The 23230-nt window shown below is 42.0% G+C and overlaps 1 protein-coding gene and 2 non-coding genes across 3 annotated transcripts; 1 reads left to right on the forward strand and 2 right to left on the reverse strand.

Annotated features, from left to right (window-relative positions):
• Positions 1–4010: 4010 nt before the first annotated feature.
• LOC147800295 (U1 spliceosomal RNA) lies at positions 4011–4172 on the reverse strand. Its single transcript, XR_015428200.1, has one exon. It is a non-coding gene; the product is annotated as a U1 spliceosomal RNA (small nuclear RNA).
• Positions 4173–5360: 1188 nt separating this feature from the next.
• On the reverse strand, positions 5361–5522 carry LOC147800296 (U1 spliceosomal RNA). The gene has a single exon (XR_015428201.1). It is a non-coding gene; the product is annotated as a U1 spliceosomal RNA (small nuclear RNA).
• Positions 5523–7033: 1511 nt separating this feature from the next.
• On the forward strand, positions 7034–18319 carry LOC110979279 (protein kintoun-like). Its single transcript, XM_022234937.2, has 4 exons — positions 7034–8673; positions 9627–9799; positions 11598–11750; positions 13831–18319. Exons 1-4 carry the CDS (start codon positions 7071–7073, stop codon positions 14824–14826), a joined length of 2925 nt encoding a protein of 974 aa, XP_022090629.2. The 5' UTR covers positions 7034–7070; the 3' UTR covers positions 14827–18319.
• The last annotated feature ends 4911 nt before the right edge of the window (positions 18320–23230 follow it).

The raw sequence follows: 23230 nt of genomic DNA on the forward strand, positions 1-23230 counted from the left end.
AGAACGGCTGTCATTTCGATTAATATTTTAGAGTCGGAACTTTTAAAGAACGGTCCATTGAGGAAAACACAATACACTTAGTCAATACTCGGTATTTGGTATACAAGTAAATTAGAGGAAATTGCTTTAGACCCCGCTCACAGCTTGGAAAGATTAAAAAGCAACCTGGTATTTGATTTTATTTTTGCATCTGTTCAATCCTTACCCAACATATTTTGTCCCAAACTAGCAGTTCTTTTAGCCCATCGTTATTGGCAAACGCTTTGCAAACTCTGTAGACGCACTTTTGTGACTCGCCCGTATTGCGGAGGGTAATCATCTTCTATCAAAGAGACGGCTGATCAGAAAAACCGCGGACTGACGCGAATTGGCTGATGAGCTTGTTACGAAAGTCAGATCCCACTTTTGATTGGGTTTTGCAATGACCAGTAGTTTTGGGCTTTTGTCTGTCGGGTGTCACTGCATTTGGTTGGGCCAGGTTTGGGTGTAAAGTACAATGCCATTGGTGGCCCCTCTCCAAATCTTGCAACCCCAATTCCTGAACATAGCAAAGGGAATCAATTATCTACCAGTTTGCCTGTTTATGACATAACTTGTATTGCATATCTTTCTTATAGACGTCTTGCTTTGTTGTACCTATTGCAAAGTTGGTCTCCGCTCCAAACTGTGCAAACACTTGATGAGGTCAGATTTGGACCTTAGAATGATCGATGCAAATTACTGTTGAATCATATCCAATGATGCAGCTTTACGATCTTAAGCGAGATGTGGCTCAGTATGGTGGAATTGAATACAATCGTCACTTTGTGGGACTCGAACCCACGACCTCCTACTCACTAGTGCACACGTCAAGTGAAGTTGTTCTTTTCAGGCAGACAGCTGGTCTTATGCGCAAAGAAGACACTGGCTTTCAACACCCGGTATAACCCTCTCCTATTGGGTTTCTGGTGGAGAAAGTTCCACATCCTTCAACTTTGCTTAGGAAAAAGTCTCTTATCAAAGCCAATCAAAACTGGAATCGATGCAATTTACTGTTCAATCATCAGTGTATATTCGATGGTGCAACTTTACGATCTTACGCGAGATATGACTCGGCACAGCAGCGACAAGAATTCAATATGATCATCACTTTGTAATTTTTGTGATAAGATGTTCTTCAAACATCTTAACCTAAGATCACGTTTGTACAATCCACCACTTAGAATACAAAATGGTAAGATTTTGTCTCTTTAAGAAAGTAGCACATCAAATGAAACCTCGTCACCACAAAATGAAATCAATAAACCTCTTCGTACACAATATGTAAGCTCGTTGCAATGGATATTATACAACTGTATTTTTCTGTTTTGCATAAATTATAGTTCATTATGAAGACCAATCTGGGCAGTTTCATGGGATAACGAGGTAAGTCAAGTGTAGTTGTCCTTTTAAGACAGCCGGTCTTATGAACAGAACTTCATGGTTCCATAGCTTTCAGGGGAAAATGAGGCAAACTTGTTTTTGGAAATCACTTCTAAAATAAAAAGTGAGTGAGGAGCAAAGGCCTTTTTCTCTGTTTTCCAGGGTGAGATTGCAGCCCTCCCTAGCAGCACTCTTTCAACTACTGACCAGCCCCGCGAGAGTCACTCACGTTTACAAAGGCAGTTGATGAACCGACTTTGAACAGCCGCGGCGTGTGCGTTTATGCGCAAACCACATAATCCTTAGACCAGTCTTTGATTTGAAAGTGTTGCCGCCCATTGTCCTGTAGGCAGAGGGGGGTACTTCTGCTTTTTATTTCTCAATTAGGCCTGACTGAATTATAGCTGAGGCTGGGTGATTGACAACAATTGTCACAAGATGAGATAAAAATTCGCTAATCTCGTCAGCTTCATCATTTCGATTTGAATTCTTCATCTCATCAAGACAGCTCACATACCCTGCCAATTCAAAGGTAGTACCTTAGAGAACATGGATTTTAAGATTGCTGCTGCGCTGGACCTTTCTCCCGAGATGGTCTGGTTCAGCCGCCAGTCCTACGAAGAGGATTTGTCCTCATACTGTCCGACGGGCAGAGTGTCTGCAGTCAGGATTGGCTGTCCCAATATGATGGTTACTTCCCCGAGCTGCCACACTACCTTGGCAGTGACGACACCTATTGCCCTAGACGTAACGACACCGATGACGCAGACAGTTTGATCCTGGGTGACCAACTATTCGATGAGTTCATAAATTTCATGAATTTGTAACTTTTCATTCTCGCGAATGTACTTTTATGACAGCTTTGTAATGTTATCTTTCTGAGCGGATATAAAGTTTCGTTCTATGAAACAACTGATTCAGAATGGTATGTTATTGTGTTCGTCAAAATTAGGCTACATCTTGTCATTTGTTTCATATGTTAGTGTTACTAAATGCTCCCTGGTAAAGCAATGGTGCCTTGGTGTCACAAAAATAGGCCTATACATATGCCAGGTATTCTAAATTGCCGGTTTTTGCAACATTAGTTGTATACACTTTTATCTAATTTTGGTGTTCCTCTTTTCATTGTTGTTTTGGTGTTTTTAGGTGACGTGGTGGACTTCCAGCAGCCAGCATCTCCTGTCCACATCCAGCCACCGTCCCTGTCCGCTGCAGCATCATCAGCCAGCGGCGTACCCCATCTCATGGTTGCTTCCTCCCCAGTCCTGATGGAGGCGCTCCGAGTTCCCGTGTCCCGTCTCCGCAACCCCACCGTCTCCCGTCACCGTAGTCTTGTGACCATCGCAGCGTGGCAGGAGGTGGTACTGCTTGGGGCTCTCTCCAGGGATGGTGCCCGGCTGAGGCGAAGGCAGCTCCCGGACTTGGCCCAGCGTACACATCTTTCCGTCTCGGCTGTCTCGGTGAGTCTCTTCTCCTTGTCAATCCTGTTAGTCTGTTTTCCAATCGCTGCAACAACTTTCCTTTCTGCCTCTTTTCCCTTCTTCATTCTGTTTCACATTGTGACTTCTCTGAACTGCTCATAATGTATTCATATCCCTTAACTAATTCGATTTTCCCTCCAACAGCGTTGGTTTACTGAGCAGCGTCGCATCGGACTCCAGCGGGCCAAGTTCGGTTTCTCTCACTTTTCCTGTTCCGCAGTTGGGCATTGCAGAAGGCACTGATGTTCATATTTAGAATTTTTCATAGCACCCAAACCACAGTTGCTTTTTTAGTGAAGTAAGCTGTTTGAAGTGTGGCAAGATGTAAATACTTTGTACCATTTGTAAATGCATGTATTCCTTGGAATTTTTAATGAGATTCATTATAACTTGATGTCGCTATTTAGTGAATTTTTTATAAATGAAAGTTATAATTAGTAGCGTTATAAATAGTGCCATAGTGTTGTAAATAAATTATGTGCATAGGATTGCTTAAAATAGAATAAAAGATTGCATCATTCAATTCGAAATGGTTATTGCTGTTGTTTCTCGTCACAAAACGATCAACCCATATCATGGGCGTAAATTCTGGGGATAGGGGTTGAACAACAACCAAAAGATATTCAATAACACTCAAAAGGGGAGCACATTTTTTTTCAAAAAATCAATAAGCCTGTTGATGTAAGATTATAGAGGAGTGTGATACCCCCTTGTGTCGTTAATTTCCACTTTCCGTGGCCAGGCAAGTCGTACCCGCACAATCCCTTGTTTCCCAGCAAAAATGCACTCTAGACTTAGCCTACATTTCGAATGTGCAAAAAAATTGCCAATAGCAGTCAGGGATGATTTGCTGCATATTAAAGCGGTCTTTACATAGAAAAATACACAATTCTCACGAAGAACTTCTACAATTTTGAGCTCTGCTGCCAAGTCCACGTCTTCGATTGCCTCCCTTGTGGTTCATTCAAATTACGTTAAGTAAAATCCGCCATTGATCGACTTTGTCCCGCACTTCGAAGCGTATACAGTCTTTTTTTAGATCACGTGCATGACACAAAGTCATTCACAACCGCTTAAATTCTTACCGATCCCTTGATTCTTCTACAGTCCTTTCTTTAGATTGCTTGTACGGGGAGAGCGCGAACGCAGTCCCCACTATCAGAAATTGTACTCCCGAGTTCCCCACGTTTGGGGGAATCGCAAGGGTCAACCCGCCCGAGTGCAATGGCTGGGCCTCGCCTTGGGAGAGCCGCCTTCTTGATCACGGTATCTCCTGAGCCAGGTAAGTATGACTTTGTAGCAGTATCTAGGGCCATATAGGGTCTAGGGGTATCTAACCTTGTCATGGTGGTTGTGTTTTGGTGTTTGAAACTGGCGCGGTAGGCAAAGCAACAATCCTGAACAGCGCATGCGCAGTTCCTTTTATATGCAAACCAGACTTATTGTCATGATTGTCCAGGTGCGATGGCTCGTGGATTTGAAAGCAAGTAGGCTCCAAGAGACATCCGTGTTCAGCCCCCTTTCAAAATACAGATAGAAACCAGTAAAATTTTAGAAGTTATTCAGGAGGTATTACTCTCTGGGCTCTTTTTTAGGATATGAAAATTCACTTAGAAATGGAACTTTGGCCAGGACGGCCCAAGAAGCAAATTTTGGGGAAGGGAAGGCAAACCTTTTTCGGGCTGACGCAGAATAGAATTTTTTTCATGTAACCTTTCATTGCTTTCATTGCATCACTTGGAACTAACATTTCAGCTTTCACATAAGTAGTTGCCTATAGAGCTACGTCCATGTCTTCGCTCCATTGTAAATACGCGGGGACGTGCTGAAAATAGACGTAGCCACGTAGCTCTGAAAGCCCGTTTCGAGCGCAGCCCAAATCCGAATCAAATTTTCCGGTGGTCGGGATTATCTCTAGAAAATGGTTGCAGGCGCTCCCCAGTGGCCAAACGATTGCTGATGACAGCAACTACGACTCCATGTATTTGATTGGGATTCGCAAGCTTGTCCTGGAAAGCCCAGTATTACAGCTGGTCTCCTCGATCAATTTAGCGGCATCCCCGATCAGTCGGGAGACATCTTTTCGCTGGTCTCAGTTAACGTTAAAGGTCTCGATATAAGGGCCGATTCATACTGCAGGCTAAAGCAAAGCGAACTTGGCATTACGACAGATTTAAGGTAAAAATTTGCTTCGAGTTGAAATGCGTTTAACTTTTGCGAATATTGAATCTGCTATCGGTTTTCGCGGCAAGCAAATGAGCTGGCCTTTATACTTGTATCAAGATCGAGTGCCAAATGTTTTGAGGCAACCAGAACAAATCAAAGTGCTTGTAGTTATCATAAAAAATGTGAACATGATTTCACACAAATTTTCAAGAACTCTGCCGCCACGTGCATGACACAAAGTCATTCACAATCGCTTAATTTTTACCGATCCTTTGTGCAATTTTTCTACAGTCCTTTCTTTAGATTGATTATACGGGGAGAGCGCGAACGCAGTCCCCACTATCAGAAATTGTACTCCCGAGTTCCCCACGTTTGGGGGAATCGCAAGGGTCAACCCGCCCGAGTGCAATGGCTGGGCCTCGCCTTGGGAGAGCCGCCTTCTTGATCACGGTATCTCCTGAGCCAGGTAAGTATGACTTCACAGATAAAGTTAGGGCCATTTAGCGTCTAGGGGTATCTAACCTTGTCATGGTGGTTGTGTTGGTGTTTGAAACTGGCGCGGTAGGCAAAGCAACAATCCTGAACAGCGCATGCGCAGTTCCTTATATAATGAAAGTCGAGCGTATTGTCCAGGTGCGATAGCTCGTGGATTTAAAAGCAAGTAGGCTCCAAGAGCTATCCGTGTACAACATCTTAGCCTTTTGCGAGTGACCTTTGAATAAAACATGGTACTCTGAGTTCTTTAAATTCACGGGAACAAAACAATTTGAATTCCCCATACTAAAAGCACTGTTGCTATACCTCCCATATGATGCAAGATATGTGGGAAAGGGGGACCCCCTCTATTGAGTCTTCTTTTGCGTTGATGGAATCTTTGGAATTCCTTTCAGATTTCTGAGGGGGTGCAGTAGGCACAATAGCCTTAGGGTATACATCTTGTGCATCACCTTAGGGGGATCCCCCTTTCCCACATATCGTGCCTGGTATCATACCTCGTGATTCGGGGCAAATTTTTGCGTAGTTACGTAAGAGACGGTTGCACCAATACACTGTTCTCTAGGGAAAAGAAGGGAACAAAGGAGCCAGTCTATTCCAGACATGGTGGTCGCTATGCAAAAGCTTGCCCCGAATCACGAGGTATAGCAACAGCGTCCTTAGTCTGGAGAAATAAAATTGTTACGTTTGTGTGCAATCAAATAACTCAGTGTACCAGATTTTATTCAACTTTTTAACTCGCAAATGGCTTAATAGAAGCTGTATTAGGATGCATTACTCTACGGGCTCTTTTTTAGGTTTTGAAAATTCCCCTGAAATCTCTCACTTTAGAAATGGAACTCTGGCAAAGACGGACCGACAGGGACAGTTTTCGGAAAGGGGAGACAATTTTTTTCGGGGAGGCAAAATTGCAAGTTTTTTCATAACCTTTCATTGCTTTTATGAGCAGAAAATGTACTTCCTTGTTCCCCACGTTTGGGGGAATCGGACGGGTCAACCCCCGCCTGAGTGCAATGGCAAGGCCTCGCCTTGGGGGAACCGCCTTCTTGATCACGGTATCTCTTGAGCCTGGTATTAAAGTGCCTGGTGTGTGCGCAATCGGTGCAGCTTGGTGCATGGGCGTTGCCAGGACTTTTTCAGTGAGGGAGGGTACACCATTTTTCCCCCATCGGGTGGGGAATTTCCTGAGGGCAAGTTAGGTCTAGTGGTGAAATTTTTGCTTTTTCCGTGAGGGAGGGTACACCATTTTTCCCCCATCGGGTGGGGAATTTCCTGAGGGCAAGTTAGGTCAAGTGGTGAAATTTTCCGGTTGGACTAATCGGTGTCCCCGTTGCGACTCCTGTCCCATTTCACGGAGGTCTATACGACGCGACTGTTGCTACAGAAGCTTCGAGAAACTGCATAGAATGAGCGCCACCTGTTGACAGTATTTCGAAATGTATCGTTTGTATCATTACTAAACGGCTGTTTCGTGACGCGTGATCAGTGCAAATTTTTGAACAAAATAGTTTGTGTATAAACAGCATCATGGCGTCGTCTGAAGACTTGGATGTGACACCCGAAGAACTTGAGCGCATTTCTAAAGCTCTAAAAGACGAAAAATTCAGGCAGCTCTTTGTCGAATATGCTCAAGAGATATCTGACCCCGAGAACAGAAAGAAATATGAGGAAGAAATAGCTCAGTTGGAGAAAAATCGTGGCACTGATGTGGTGTTCGTTCACCCTGAGCCTGGATACGTTATCAAAACAAACGTGAACGGGGAGCAGAAGGCGTTCATAAACGTGTGCAAGAGCGACAAAATCGCCAAACCGACCGCTGCCAATGCGCGGCGTGCCGATGGGTGCCTGGGGACGCAGTGGTCGGTGCCCCACAGCCTGGCCCCAGGCAGGGAAGACCTGGACAAGAGTGGGCAAAAGTGCGTGGTGTACGATTGTGTGTTTCATCCGGATTGTTTTCAAGCTGCCGAGAAGGAAAAGAGACTCGTGAATGTGATGGACGACACTGCTCTCAGTAGCATTGAGTCCAACTTCAACATTAAACTGGATCGACAAAATGTTACAAAAATGAAGAATTTGAAATTCAAGGGACAACCCCGACCAACTGTGCTACGAACTAAGAGCAAAAGCGGGCCGTCTGGTGAAACAGATGCCTTGAAAGATTTCAACATAGAATATCCTTACAAAGACGCTAACAAGAAAAATGCAAAGGGAGGAAGCAATCTACCTGCCAAGTCTGCTTCAAAGATTTCAGGCACGCGCAACACATCCAGTGATAATCTCTCTGATCCAATTGAGCCCAAGTACAGCATTATCCACAGAGGGCATTTTGACATGCAACATTTTACCAATGCGCCCGATTCCATGCCGACCACCCGTCCCCACGAACTCATTGTCAAGATACAGCTGCCCCTCTTAAAGTCGATAGCAACGGTCCAGCTGGATGTCTTCGAGAAGCGGATTGCCCTGGAGTGTCAGAAGCCAGCTTCTTACAAGCTCAACCTGGTCCTTCCCTATCCTGTCAACCAAGAGAAGGGAGCTGCTAAGTTTGACAAGAGCAAGTCCTGCCTGACCATCACCCTTCCCGTCCTGCCACCCGAGATTCCTGAGCTGCCATCCTTTGCTCCAGAGCCACAGGGCGTTTCTCTGGTGGAAGAAATCCCGCAGATCAATGAGACAGAAAAAGAACCAGGAGAATACTCCATCGCAGTTGAAAACAGAGACAAGGGAGCACACAAAGATGCTTCTCCAAATGAGGAAAGCGCCTGTGACCAGCTAGATAAGTCCAGAACTTTCACTAGCAGTGATGCAACAGACAATGCCGATAAAGCTCCTCCTGAAAATCAGGAGGAGCAAGGTCAGCTACCAAGTCAAGAAGTCGCTCTTGAACAAGATGACAGAGAAGTTGCCGAAGAAGACAGCACTCCTGAAGAGAAAGTATCTCAGGATGCCTCATCTGAGATGGAAAGAGATGAGGAGCATTGCCCTGACTACATCTTTAGGCAAGATGATGCCACTGTATCCTTCATTCTTGATGTTACTGGCACAGACCCAGACAGTCTACAGAAACAGATTTCTGGTGACAAGACTACACTGTCACTCAAGTTCAGAAGCGAAACCCTTATCAATGGAGGTACTGTGTCTGTTCATGATGACTTTTGTTTGAGTCCAGAATTAAATTTCATTTTGCATTTGAATATTTTACAGCATGACAAAGATGCAGTCATTTCCCCTTCCTTCCCTGTGCTACCCTGCCCTTACAGATGGGATTTTTTACAATACAACTTTGTCAGTATGATTTTAAAACTCTCAAGTTTTGGTATCTTAACCCTAACCCCTGGGGTGTACTTAAAATATTATGGAAATCAGAGGATTTGAGACTGTTGGCTACTATTAACTCTAACCGCCAAGCATATTGTTTGGCTTACAGTAATCAGTACTACGAAATACTAAGTACTAGCCTGAGCCTGAAGGACCTAGCACTACAAATTACTACTTCTGGCTAGGTTACTTCCATTGTTACTGGTACAGAGAACAATAAAGCCATGCATTCACAGTGCCACAGCACTGTATGGTACATTGTCTTATCTATTTTATTTTATGGCTTCAGAGAACAATAAGGTCATGTCCTCTTACAAGCAGCGGCACTGATTACTACATTTTACTACAAGCAGTAATCTTTAGCATTATGTATGCTTAGGGTTAATGTCAAAGTAGCTTGGGAATCCAACCAGTCACAACTTTTTGTATGTCAAAAGTTTCAAGGATTGATTTTATCAAACTTACGTTACAGTCATTGTGAGATGCATAGCCACTTGTCCAATCTAGTAATGCCTTCACCTTACAGAAAATGAAACAGATTTTCACATCTGAAGTGTCTTAATTTTACCTTGTGTGAAGTAGGGCAAAAAGTAATCAGAGAAAACATACTTGCTTGATCAATTTCATTTTGCCGTTCCCAGCTTTTGATCGGAGAAGATCCCATGAGAGCATGCCAGAGCAAAAAAGTCATGAAGATTTTACCTTTGGGCCACTCTAATTGCATCCTGTGTACATTTCATTCCCTCCTCTTTTGGGAATAAACAGAAACAGTTTCCGTGCCCTACTCGTTCTGTGTGGTGTTTGAACCTCCATGCCAAATTGGGGACATGCAGCTGGATGTGCAGGCTACAGAAACTGTCATCCTCCTACATAAAACATCAACTTGCCAGGGAGAATGGTCTCATTTCAAGGCTGGAGTGTCCCTGAACAGCTTGGAGGTAGGTCCTATATCAAAGCGTCACCGCATGCACACCGATGCATCCTGGGAGGGGTCAGGGGATCCCAATGGGAGCCATGCAACCGTCCCCTCACTCAACCCCCCCCCAAAAAAAGAGCAAAAATGTTTTTAACATAGAGAGAGGTAAATGTTTTGGTTTCATTTTCCTTCCCTTGTAAAAAGCTCCAAATGTAAACATTATATTTGCGCATTGAAGCTGATTTCTCAACAGTCGGCATTAACAGCCCCATTGCTAGAAACCTTTAAGATAATTGAAACCTCTAAAATATTGCTTGAATGCATGCGCAGCTTTGGTCAACAACTGAATTGAATGGCTGAGCAGGGGAGACTTTTTATGGAGACTGTAAATATGACGCCAGCTGATTTGTATCACAGCTTATCCCTATCGGTGTTGCAAAGTGTATGCATTGATGACCTGCCATGGATACGCTTGGGTGAACTTTGAACTTCCCGCTTGAACAGTGTGTACATGTATGTTTATTATGCTAATGCACTGAGTAGTGGAAGTGCTTGGTTTACAAACTGTGAGCACAATCTACAGTGAATATTACACCACACACCCCTCGGGTTTATGATTGCAACAATGGAGCTGTGTGGAAAACAGTGCGTTCTGCCTTTGTACAAGTTTCATCGTTAACTGTGAATGGTACTGTTCTTCAAGTTAAGAGGTTCTTTCCACCTGTGGTCCATGGTTACATGTACCACTATGTGGGTGCCAGTTGCGATGTAATGTCGATATGTTGGTTTGGCTGTTTACAAGGTAGGACCAGCAGGACTATTAGGCATGCATGTAATTTGGGAGGCCAGTGTGTTTCCAATGAAGCATTTCAATTTTTTGTTATGGAAGGTTGCACCAAAGTCAACTGTTTTTCATGTAATTTTGGGTAATAAATGTACATGTAGGAACCAACTATAAACATGAGATTGCTAATCAGTGTACCTTCCCAATACGTGATCTGTTGACCTCCAAAAGAAGTTGGCACCCTGTGAAAATGTTACAGATCATCATGACTGATCTTGAACTTGAACGCTTCTAAATGCTTCCAAATCAATCCAGGAAGTTGTGAAGGATTTGTATACGCCTGAGAAATGTGCAGTCCAACCCTATAGAGTTCACATTGGCTACCTGAGGGGTTCACTAATAGGAACTCTGGTTGGCTGAATACGCTTTATATCAAATACTTAACTTCAACCCTGACCTGCATTGTAAAGTACATGTACTTTTACCAGGAAACCTCTGTTGCTTTGAAATAATTGCTTTTTAAGCTGAGCAATCTTTCAAAACTGATACCAGAGCCCACTGAGACAACTGCTGTGCTAAGCAGAGCTGTTCCTAGGAATATTTCAACTCTATAAAAAAGTTGCCTGGCAAACCTCTTGACAGGGGTTTCTTGTTACACGTGTACATGGCAGATTGTGGCAGATTTGTTTTATATAAACTTCCTGAGCCTTATTTTAATTAATGGAAAACCAAATTGTCAAAACTGAAGTTAAAACAACATTATATCAAGGCTCGCATACAGTAATGTCCGTGAAATAGGGTTTTCCGGTCAGCGGTGTATCCAGCTTTTGGTGTCGGGGGAAAATTCAAAAGTGGATGCGGCTTCAGGCTTATTCAACATGATGTTGGGAGGAGAAAAACATATCAAAAGCCTTACTCAAAAAGCTGTGAAGGGGAAGTTCCCCCCACCCCCCACTGGATATGCCACTGTTTCCAGTCCGTAATCTATCAAACTGAATTGATTATAGAGGGTTATGAATGATGGTTTCTCCCTCAGGATAAACTCTTTCTGACAGAAGACAACGTCAGGCATCACCTGAAGGAAATGACTAAGAAACGCAGAGCTAAACGGCCAGCATCTGCCAATAAAATTGGCATGGACTGTGGTGTTATTGAGGCATCAGACAACAAGCTGGTCATTGAGTTGGAGGTACATTGTTTCAGCTGTGATTGGCATTTCAAATGGAGAAACATTTCTTCTATAGATTGAAATTTGTTTAGTTTAATTTTGTCTTCGTTTACAGGGTTTTTAACAACTGCTCGTACAAACATCAATATTTTAAGAAACTCTCGATGGTTGAATTGATTTTTTACAGATGTTTGCCATTTGAACTTCAAATCACCCGGGTTCAAAATTAAACCAATAGCAGTGATACAAGTTTGATTTACATGTAGTTCTTCCAAATCTGATTTCATTATTCCTAATTTGAAAGAAAATTAATGACCCCCCCTTAGGTTTGTTGCATATTGGGGTAAAAGTGAATGGAAAGGCCAATGTTCCGATCTTGCCCTCATTCGTGAATCGTAAATTTTTTCCCAAACTTTTTCAACTAGAACACTTTCCCCCCCTTTTTCATTCTTAAGGTCATCAGAGCAGGGGGCTAAAGTTGGAAGATTTGCTGGTTTAAAATTTATCAAATTAGTCAGGCCTGTGTGTCAGAATTTTATTTTAAATTAGGCTCTGGGATTTTCAATTTTTAATTTTAGAGAAAGGAGTGGACTTGGAGCTATTTTTCTGTTGCCTCGTTGAAATACCTTCCTTTTGATCAGGGCCTCCTGGCAGCTTCTGTGTTTTGGAGGAGAGAAGGTGATTTCATTAAAAATGTTCTGTGAACTGCAGGATTTTCAGTACCATCCAATGTGGGAAAATATGTTGGGCAAAATTAGATAATGCTGGTCACTTGAATTTACAAATCAAGGTTTTGTTTTCTCCCCATCGTCAATTTGTGGCCCCAGTCTTTGATGAGGATCTCCTCTAACAGTGGACAACTTAATGTCTTGTGTACAGCTGATGTACAACTGCGCAATCCACTTGCACACGTATTTTGTGATCAATTTCACCTGGCACTAATTTTGTTAATAATTATTAAATACTTCAAATATATGCAGTGTTGGAATAATTGCAGCTGCACTGGCTTCCCTGTCCAAGTTGTCCTGTGTTTACGTGTATGTAGATGTGCAGGATTTCCTAAACTTGACTTATGGCCCTTTAAATGGCACTATTCATGTCAAAAATGTCCAATGTCAAAAAAAAAATATTTCATTGCATATTGAATGGATGCACTTCCATTTTGCATTTGGTGCTGGTAGTGCTGCTGACTATCTCTGGATAACAGAGTCTGTGGAAATAGGAAAGTAGAATAAAAAAAAGTACCTGTACATTTAAAAGCTGCAACCCACTTACATCTTTTTTTTTTTTGGAAGGCGGGGGGCTGACATTAAATTAATTGTAACTGCACGTATACAAAGCAAGACATGGCAATGCCCACTATAGGGTAATCACACCAGGTGAATGAACAATTCCATATCTGTTGGGGAACTAAGTGGTAAACACATAGACATGTACGTATGTATTGCACAACTTCCAGTTTTTCATGCAAGCAAACAGCAGGTGGCAATGTGTTGGTGCTGAAACATGATGTAAAATGTGCTGCAGTCGGAAGCTTTCAGAATTCTGTACTTGCCTCGCAACTACTCGGTTGGTTGGTTGGCAGATTGCTAATCTCAAGCGACCATCTTCAAAACTTCAAAGGTGCAATCAAAAGGTGCAAGTCAAACCAGTGTGTCTGTTCTTTCAGTAGCACAGAAAGTTCAATAATTTCGTCTAAGGATTAGAACTGTCTTCCTTGATCGTGCTACAAAAAGACTGGTATAATATTTTACACCATTCAGATATTTAAATTTTCTAACTGATGTACGTTTAGGTTCATAAAGGTAATGTCTTTTATGGATACAGTTGAACCTGGTTAGTAAGAGGTTTATTGGACTTAACAAATTACCTTGTTATAGCAGGAGCCTTGTATTGTCAGGAATTATAACAATGAAAACAAAAGACAGGGACCTAAAAATTTCCTTTTTATAAGCAGAATCTGCTGTTAATTGTGCTCTTATTAACGAGGTATACCAGTAAACTAATTTGCATGCAGACACATACATGTACTTAACATCATCACATGTTGATAGCTGTCAACTTTGGAAAAATCTAAAACTTATCTTTCCACCCTGTACAGGCTAAAGTAAATGGGGATGCACTGTCAGAAGATAAGATGTCCGATGTTGCACTGGGCACTGTCACAGACACGGTGATAGATGCCATGATAGGAGAGCTGTCCTCCACAGCAGCTGCGCTCAAGCTGGATCTGAAGCAGGCAGATTCATCGCCGGGCAGCGACAACTCCAATCCTTCCACGCCTTGCTCTCCCTCTGGCCTGAGGAGTGCCCTGAGGGACGGCAACCACAGCCACAGGACCCAGCGGTCCGTCAGCTTCAGCGAAGACGTGGTGGTGGAGACCATGGTGAGAGGCAGTCCCAGCAAGGCCAGAGGCAAGAACAAACGGCACCAGCCGCCCAGACCCCGGCGGTTCATCACGAAGCTCCGAGACACATCCCAGAACCAAGGTGGCACCTGCAGCGACTCAGAGATCCAGTATTGGCGAGGGGCCAGAGGGAGGGAGGAGAAGGATGAAGACGAGGACCAAGATGAGGAGTTCCAAGAGGAGGTGGTCTTCCCGGAGTGGGCTGGACTGGAGAGACAAACCAGCAGCGACTCCAGCGGGGGAGAGTGTACATCCCCGGCCCCCGACAGCAAGAAGAAGAAGAAGCCCAAAGCCAACAAGCGGCAGCGGAAGAAGATGAACGCAGCCAAGAGGGCCATGGCGTTGGACGAGGATGATGGGAGGATGAAGGAGTCCTGGTTTGAGCCCAGGCATCCCCTCCGCTCAGCCTCATCTGAGGGAAGTCTGCCAACGTCCCAGAACCTCGCTGTCAATGGATACAAGGACAAGTTTGGGGGAATGGATGCTACCCACAATCAAGGTCAAAAGCAGGGTCCAGCAAGGGAGCCCGTTAATAAACGAGTCCAGACAGAAACAGACTCTAAGATGCAAGAGGAGAAATCTCAGGCTAACTCCAAAAACGACGCAGAAGTGCCTCTGGAACTGCAAGATCACAGAACTCAGAGCGCTGTGACTTTTGGCAATCAAGTTATGTTTGAGCTGGATGATTGAAGGTGGGGTACTGCAACAAAGGTTACACTGAGCAGGTTTGTCTCTATTGTAAGTACCACTGATCCTAAAAAGGTTGATTTGTGCGATGCCTTATGCCAGTGTGTTGAAATGAAAGTGTCAACATCTCTAGCACGGTCAAACCGCCTTAAACCTTACCGCACATACTTCTGTAGCCATACACAGCAATGTGCTCTGCCTCTGTTGATAACCAGCTGTGCAACCAGCGTTATGTTGATAAGCCACTTGCCGACTAGCATGCTTTGAGTCCAAGCAGTCACTGGTGGCATTTTTCACTACATCTGTCGCACAAAAAGTGTACCTCTATACAAATGTACACGTATATACAGTGGAATGCTGCTATAACGAATACGATGGGGTCCACGCTAAATGTTCGGTTCAGTGGTCATTTGGTATAGCAAATTTATTGGCGAACATTTCGTTGCCATGTTGAATAACGCCTTGTCTAACTGAAGTGCACCCTCTTGTGATACTATGGTGCGCTGTTTTCGTGATGTTTTGCCGTTGCTTAAGTTTAAGGTTTCTAGAAATGTATCTGTTAATTATTTTTGTTTTTTATTTAATCTTGAGTCACAAAATTGATATCAAGTTTATCCTAAAAGTCATGAAGCTACCACTCGGGATCGACCTCTGATGCATGCTGTGGCGAATCTTGGTTGATTTGTGTATCAGCGGCGCCCTCTTTAGACTATTGTTAGTGCAATGCCATGGTGTGCGTACGTGCGGTTTTCTTTTGCACCAGATCATGCGGAGTCGTAAAACCAGTGTCTATTCAATACCGTTGACAACTGGTGGCTTTCCTTTCTAATCCTAGGGGAAATAATGGCCACTTGTCACTTTCCAACATAAAAATACTGACTGTTTTATCATGTTGACGTTCGGGAATTACAAACGGCAACTGAACAGTGTTCGGTAGATTCTGTGCACAAATTATTGGGAGCCAAGGACGATGTTTGTTACAGCTGAATGTTCGGTATAGCAGTGTTCGGTATAGCAGCGTTCCACTGGATAGCTTTGGACAGATTTGGTTGCAGATTGTTGTTTGGTTCTTACATGTAGAGTTTTAGCCCATGTGCTAAGCTGCCTTCTATGTAATAGATCTTTTTACTTTTTCTGTTGGAGTTTTACTATCTCAAATTGTTAAAGGAAACAGTATTTTTTCAAATGTTGAAAATCTTGACCATGCTCGGAGACATGTACAAAAAGTCATGTTTTAACAAGTTCTCCAATTTCACGGGTAACAATTTGATTGTGGAAATACTGCTCTGACATTGGTCAAAGTTTGTGTGAACATGCATATTGAACGCATGTTCAGGTACATTTGTATGGATCGAGCTACACCTTTTAAATGAGGAGGATTCTGCTTCCAGTTCAGAATTTAGAATTTGTGTGTTAGTTGATAGGGTATTGTTTATAGTTGATTCCTTATTTTCAAGTTATAGTTATGCTTGAAAACCGGCAGATGATTTTTAAGGTTAAACAAATAGCAATACAGAATCCAACACCGGTGATTCATAATGCAGTGCACCACCAAGAGGTTTTCATGGAGAGGCCTTTTTGCAGTGGATTATGGGATAAAATAGTGGATAAAGTCTCATTCGCTAACTGCGCTGTGCATGGGAAAACTTGAATTTTTTTCCGAATGTTTGTTTGTCTTGGCTTAAAATTTGAAATTGCTTATTTCAAATAGGTGTCAGTTAGGTAGTCAAAATGATAGTTTTGTGTGATGCATGGAACACCGGCCTCAATCAAATATACCCAAATTACATGTACATGTACTTACAAAGTGCACTTAATCACGGCAGCATGTCGACCGTAAACTGACTGTGGCAAACTCTTGGTGGCATGCTGTGTTGTGAATTGCTCATATTTAAAGTGGTGATGTCAAAAATGTATCTCATGGATATGCAGCTTAAGATTAAATAGCTTGCCTGTGTTGCCTTGGGTTTTTTTTCAAATATACAGGAAAATTGATTTTAAGACATATTGCACCATTTTTGTTTTTCCCAGCATTTCTGCAGTATTTCCTGTACATGTAGTTGAGTTCATGAATGAACCTGATGATTGTCTATTCTTTAAATGTTCATGTATTTTCTACATAATGTTCAGGGTTTTTTATTTAAATAATGTACAGTTTCAGGTTGTTAAGGTTTGAGAAGTTGTTCATTTCGAAAAACACACCCATAGAATTATTTTGCTGGTTAAACTTTTCGTTTTGTGTGCCAAACGTGGGTGCCAAGACAAACAGGTGTTAATGCATTATTTCTCTATTTCTGTACAGAACTTGAATTCAGCATGAAAAATATACATGTACCGTGTGACAGGTTTCATGCAAACATGATTTACTTTGAAGATACATTACTACTTTTGCTTCTAATTTGATTGTCCTCAATGTCTAGCAAGTTGAAGAGGAGAAATATGTGGATTGATTCAAACTGCGAAGAAAGATCAGCATGGAGAACATTTTGTATTACATGTAACTGTAAATGTGTTAGATCCAACCCTTCATTTAAGCTGCCATGCGTCTCTGAAGACAGAACAACACCGATCACCCAGTAGATCGGTCCAGTCACTTCCAGTTGATACGTGTATCTAGGGCTTGGTCATCCCATATGGTCCAAGTATAGAGGACACATACCGTTGGACTACTGCAGTATCCAGTTAAGAGGAGTTCCTGACAAATGTACCACTCTAAAGGTATTGAGGTTAGTTGTTTCACACGGTTTAACTTTGCCTTTAAAAATGACACTTCTTGTTTTCCGTGGAGTTGAAGTACACATGCCTTGGTTTTTGGGAAGGTCTTTCCTAACAGAAGGTCATTTAAAGAAATTTAAACTCTTTTTGGAGTTACAGTTATGTATTATATTTTGATTTCAGAATTGTAAATAGTGTAATGGGTAAATCACACTTTATCTTTTGAACCAATTATTAGTCTATTTTTGATCCGTTTATATAATTCTTTTTGCTTATACTTTCCACCCTTGGCTTGGTGGAGGTAAAGTATGTAAAGGAGAGGAAAAACAACCTTTAATTGATATTTTCTTCAGCACCAAAATGACCAATGGGTAAGGTTTTCATCACGAAGTAGATTTCCAATTTTAAACTGCATGAAAAAAGCACAGAAACTAGCAGTAGTAATAACTTTCCAGTTTACCTATTACATGCTGTGTTTTTTGTGAATTTTACAAATTAAACTATCGCCTTGGATACAGGTTTATTTTTTGAAGATGATTTGAACGGCTCACCGTCTGTACTGATGGGGGCAGGTGCTTTTTTGTACACATTCAGTGGGTTTTTCAAAGTTTATATTCACCCAAGCTATTTTTAAAGGACGTGGCTCAGGGGCCTGTGTAGAGATGTGTCTGACGTAAGTTTCTATTCACCCAAATTCTTGTTTTCTGTGTTACTGTACAAATGTTGAAAGTGAAGAAGGAAAGTAAAATCCATTGAATAAAGGTATCTCTCTCGCATTGTACCTTGATGTGCACATGATGTGTTCTTGCCGCGTGGGATGGTGGGAAGAATTCTTTTAAATTCAAAGTTACGTCCGAATATTCTTCCCCGCAGTTGATTTACCCAATAATGTCGTACACAATACCTCCAAACGTTAATAACCTGGCATGCAGCCCATGAGTTTTTTTTTACAGTACTGGTATTTTAAGCGGAAAGTTAAGGTTAGTTTGTCATGTGCGTTACCAAAGGGCACTGGGACCTTTTTTCACACAATTGACAATGCAACTGACCTACACCATCAAGCTTCTGCCTGCTAGGCGATGAGTTAAAGCATACAGGAAACGATATATAGCAAGAAAAGTCGTTTGTTAATTCGAGTAATTAGTACATAATGCCAGTACTTCTAGGTGGCTCACTTTTCAAGAGACGAGATGGATGCTTACGATGACGATGAATTAACGTTACGATGGAATCGTAGCTTTTGCCTGTTAATTGAAAACCCTTTGAATAGCGATGGCACAAGCCTTTCAACAGGAACGAAAGGGAAACCTTTGAAATTCTTACAAACACCCTAACCCCAACGGCCATCACATTCTTTCTGCTAAGAACTGTTTCCGTGAAAAAAAATTCATTCATAAAAGCATATATCTGCACGAGACCGTTACGTCTCATTATTCTGACAAGACAGAAATTGTTTCCTTTAACTACGGATATTCCAGCGTCAGTTGGAGGCGAAATTGTGCCTGCTGGCCGCGATTTCAATGCAATCCTTCCAAGACATTCGCTGGTTCGAGACAGTCTGCCCAAATACTTCATAACACCCCACCAGTATCTATGTGAAAAGTACTACAAATAAAAAAAAAATGGAAACGCGAACGCAAAAGAAAATGAAGCTGCAGATTCTAGCGATAACAGCCATGCTGGCATTAATAGAGGAGACTTTTCATTTTAATTTTAACACCTTGATTCGGATTCCTCATTTCAACACAGAAAAACTTTCTGACGCCAGCAAGAGATACATGTATATTTTTCTAAGTTCATTTTATGAGATATAATTTTAACTTCGCTTTTACGAGACACTATAGCTTCAAGTTCGTTTGTATATCTCCTAAAACGAACTTAAGAAATATACCTCATACAAAAAAAACTTGATCTTAATCATGAGTTGTTTCCAAAAATAACAAATATCTTTTTAAAATAGATCTCATAACAACGGATGGGAAAATATATATTTAGAACAAACGAACTTTGGGAAAAAGTGCATCTCGTAAAAACGAAGTGGGAAAAATATACTTAATTAAAACAAACTTCACTTTTTGTATAATTATACTTCATAGCATCACGGGGCTTTCGCACTTACGACCTGAAGATAAGAAACAAATCCGAAAGTTATGTTGTGTTCACCAAGTATTCAGGTTCACCCACTCCTGAAATTTGCAATGAATCGCAGTTACCGGCTTCCATACAGGATTCTTCTGGGGTCTCAGGGTTCCCGACCCATCACACTTCCTCCCTGCCCATCCATTTACAAAACACCAAGAGAACGATATTATAGATAAACAAAGTCAAGTGGTGAGAGGGCAAATCCACAAAAAAAAGATATTCAAAATCAAGCAAAAGACGCAGCACAACAAAGGGACAAATTTACAAAAATGAAAAAGTTAAAACCAAGCAAAGGAAAAAACAACAAGAGGACAAATTTATAAACAAAAATTTGAAATCAAACCACGAAATGACAGGAGGACAAATCTACACACAAATATATCAATCTTTAGATTAACCAAACGCATGTGAAATCAAAGGACGACGTTTGCAAACCAAACACAAAGTCTAAAACGAACTAAATACTTCTGAACTCTGAGGGCGCTCTTACCGTATCAGCGTTGCGAGCGCGCCATGTGAGCTGGGTGCACCACAGGAAGTAAATTCCCATAGCCAGTAGTGATAAATCCCCATACTTCACAAATATTAGAAAAAACACAACTCTCACACGTGTTCAGGATGTACAGAAAAACTATGTTCGACATGTCCTCTTTCGTTTTCCTTTCAATTTTTAGTGGGTTGACCAATGAATTTTGGAGAAATTCTCACCCAAAACAGACCACCCCTAAAATGAAGGATATCTCATTGCCCGGAAAAGTAGCCATTTTGAAATTGCAACACTCTTTAAAACGGCTAAATAGTTCCACTTTCGGACCCGACTTCATCCAAATTGCTCAGAATTGGAAGCCCCGAGCCAGGGCCAGAGGTTCAGTGCCATAATTCTTCAATTCCTCAATTTCATGGCTCTCAGGACCCTCTAATATAGAATATATATATATATGGTATATATGCTAGTAAAAGGAAACACGAGAACCCCCTTCTCCAAAACGGGGGGGAGGTAAAAACGGTGTATCATTCACATAATATACTATGAAAGAGTTCGGACATGTATACAGGTGTACAGACGTGATCCGGGGACTTGCCCATATTGATGCGCGTTCATTTAAAATAGTAAAGAGGCCATTGTTTGTGTGAATGTGTATTTTTACCATGTGATGCAATATTGTAGCGTTTTAATCACTCAGACTTTACACAGCAACATTCTGTGCAGTAAGGCTAATGATTTTGTTATCTCCTTAACATGAACAACTAAAATCAATATCTCTGAAATGGCCGAGTGGTTAAGCTCGCGGTTATCAGATCGTTAGACGGTGGGTTCGAATCCCAGTGGTGGCTTTTTGTTTTCCCAAAGCTTGCTGTCAGTCAGTAGCTATAAGAGACTCTAATTTACCCCCGTCAAATACCAGCAGTACCTTAGCCTAGCGGGTAAGCTCTGCGGCTGGCACTGTCCGCGAAGTCCAGGTGAGCGCCTTAGTACAGGTTCGAGACGTATGGCCGACTCGGCGGCCAGGGCTTAGGGGCTTGTCTCGTTTCCTCCCTTGCATGGTCGCTCGAACCCCTTTGGGGGTTAAATGGATGGGCAGGGAGGAAGTGCGGTGGGCCGGGAACCCCGAGATCCCAGAAGAGTCCTATATGGAAGCCGGTAACTGCGATTCCTTGCGAATTTCAGGAGTCCGTGCGCCTGAATGCTTGGTCAACACCGCATAACTTTTGCATTTTTCCCTCACCATTTTTTTTTCATTTCCCTGGGCGCAGAACCCACAAGGCAATTTTTTAGGTTCGAATACAGTGAGCTGAAGGATTGATGCTGGTCTATTTTCATTTTTAATTTTAATTTCCTTAATTTCCATGTTCGGGTCCATTTCTTCTCAGTGATCTCAGTATAATTATATGATTCAGCGGTACGGTAACAGATCCAGGGGTGGCACAGCCAGGCGGCACTCGCCTCCCTATTCTATTGATGGAAATACATTTTCCTTTGTTAACAACAAATTTCGTTTCCTTTCAACTGCACAATAATTTGATATTTTTTTAAACAGAAATTATCCCAAAAGATACGTACATGTACATGAACGTGCACATGTGCACGCATAAATCACGGTCGACCATCATCGACAGAGAGCCAAAGTTGATATTGATAAAACTAACGAAGAACAACTCACCATAGCTTAAACGTAACATGGTGTATCTTTTTTGAAACACTATTTCAATTACCACGATATGCAGCATGTGTGGAAGGACTGGAGAACAATTCAAAATTTCGATTTCAGAATCCCCTTAAATACAGGAAATATAACGTACACAGACATTTTTCACCCCATTTACTCCCAAATGTCACTTATGATTCACAAGAAACACATCACAAAATAAAATCTGCAGCCTATTATATTTCTCTGGTATAAATTCAGCAAACTTTTATACAATGCGGAAGAACTCCTCCAATAGATTTTGGTATAGTCGTTTGCTGGCTGGCGTCGCCATTTTAACAAGGAGCAGAAACTTTGACCCCGACTTTGCTGAATTTTAGGGCATGCGCACAAACTAAGTGGAAGGAGTGAACATACGTGAACGACGCATAGCCCATTCAGTCTTCCCCCACGGTAACCCACGTGACATTTAATTTTGATCTGACTGACATTTTATTTTTTCATTGGCCATCAGGTTAATAACAGAATTCAGAGTTATAAAAATGGCACGGCAAAAAGTCCCCATTACATAGTCAAGTATGTCCCTTTTCAAACTCAAAATAGAATAGCCTACTGCCAAAATGTGCCTGTCATTTCTCAACACTTTCTAAAAATCTGCAAGTACTGACCATTCCATGTTTTCCTAGTTGCTGTGCATGAAAGACACCGTAAGTCCTGTACCAAAATGGGCCTAACGAAACATATCAATTTTGCACGGTTACGGACAGAAAAGAGATAGTTCATCGTCGTCTACGATGCATTCCTGCAAAACAGTTGTGATTGTACACGCACAAAACAAAATGGATAATTATCTTGCTTTTGCTTGCTATACAATTTGCCCGAAATATACATTTGTCTAAAAGTCGGCTGTCATTTTTGTTTCCCACAAACAACGCCAGAAAACACACGCCAAACAGCAAAGTAGACACAATGTTGGGTCTATGCTCGCGGTCTGCGCTCCGGCTGGACAAGACAACATTGACCAGAGGAGTGAGTTGGAGGCTGGAGAGCGTATGGCTATTGCCAAGGTCCCGATAATGTTGTCCAGGATTGTGGCTCGTGTTAAAATAAGTACGTTTGTTGGTCCCTTTGTCCTGCCAGGTCTGGAGTCTCAAATCTGTTAAGAGAGAGTGAAAAACTCTTCGATAAACCATTTGATAAAAGAAAACTGCCTCAAACCATTGTCTCACTGAATGTCATATGTTTTATTCTTTTCGCCCTACCCACGTGAAAGTCCGACAACTATCGATTAAACCCTCATCAAATATACGAGAGTTGGCAGCTGGCAGCCATAAAGTGAAAGTGAAGAGTTATGCACGAGTCATCCCATCGCATGCGACCAGTCTTCGTGCTATTCAAATCTA

Source organism: Acanthaster planci, linkage group LG01 (assembly GCF_054643075.1).
Source record: "Acanthaster planci isolate LZ-2023a linkage group LG01, COTS_SCS, whole genome shotgun sequence".
In the NCBI taxonomy this organism is placed as follows: domain Eukaryota; kingdom Metazoa; phylum Echinodermata; class Asteroidea; order Valvatida; family Acanthasteridae; genus Acanthaster; species Acanthaster planci.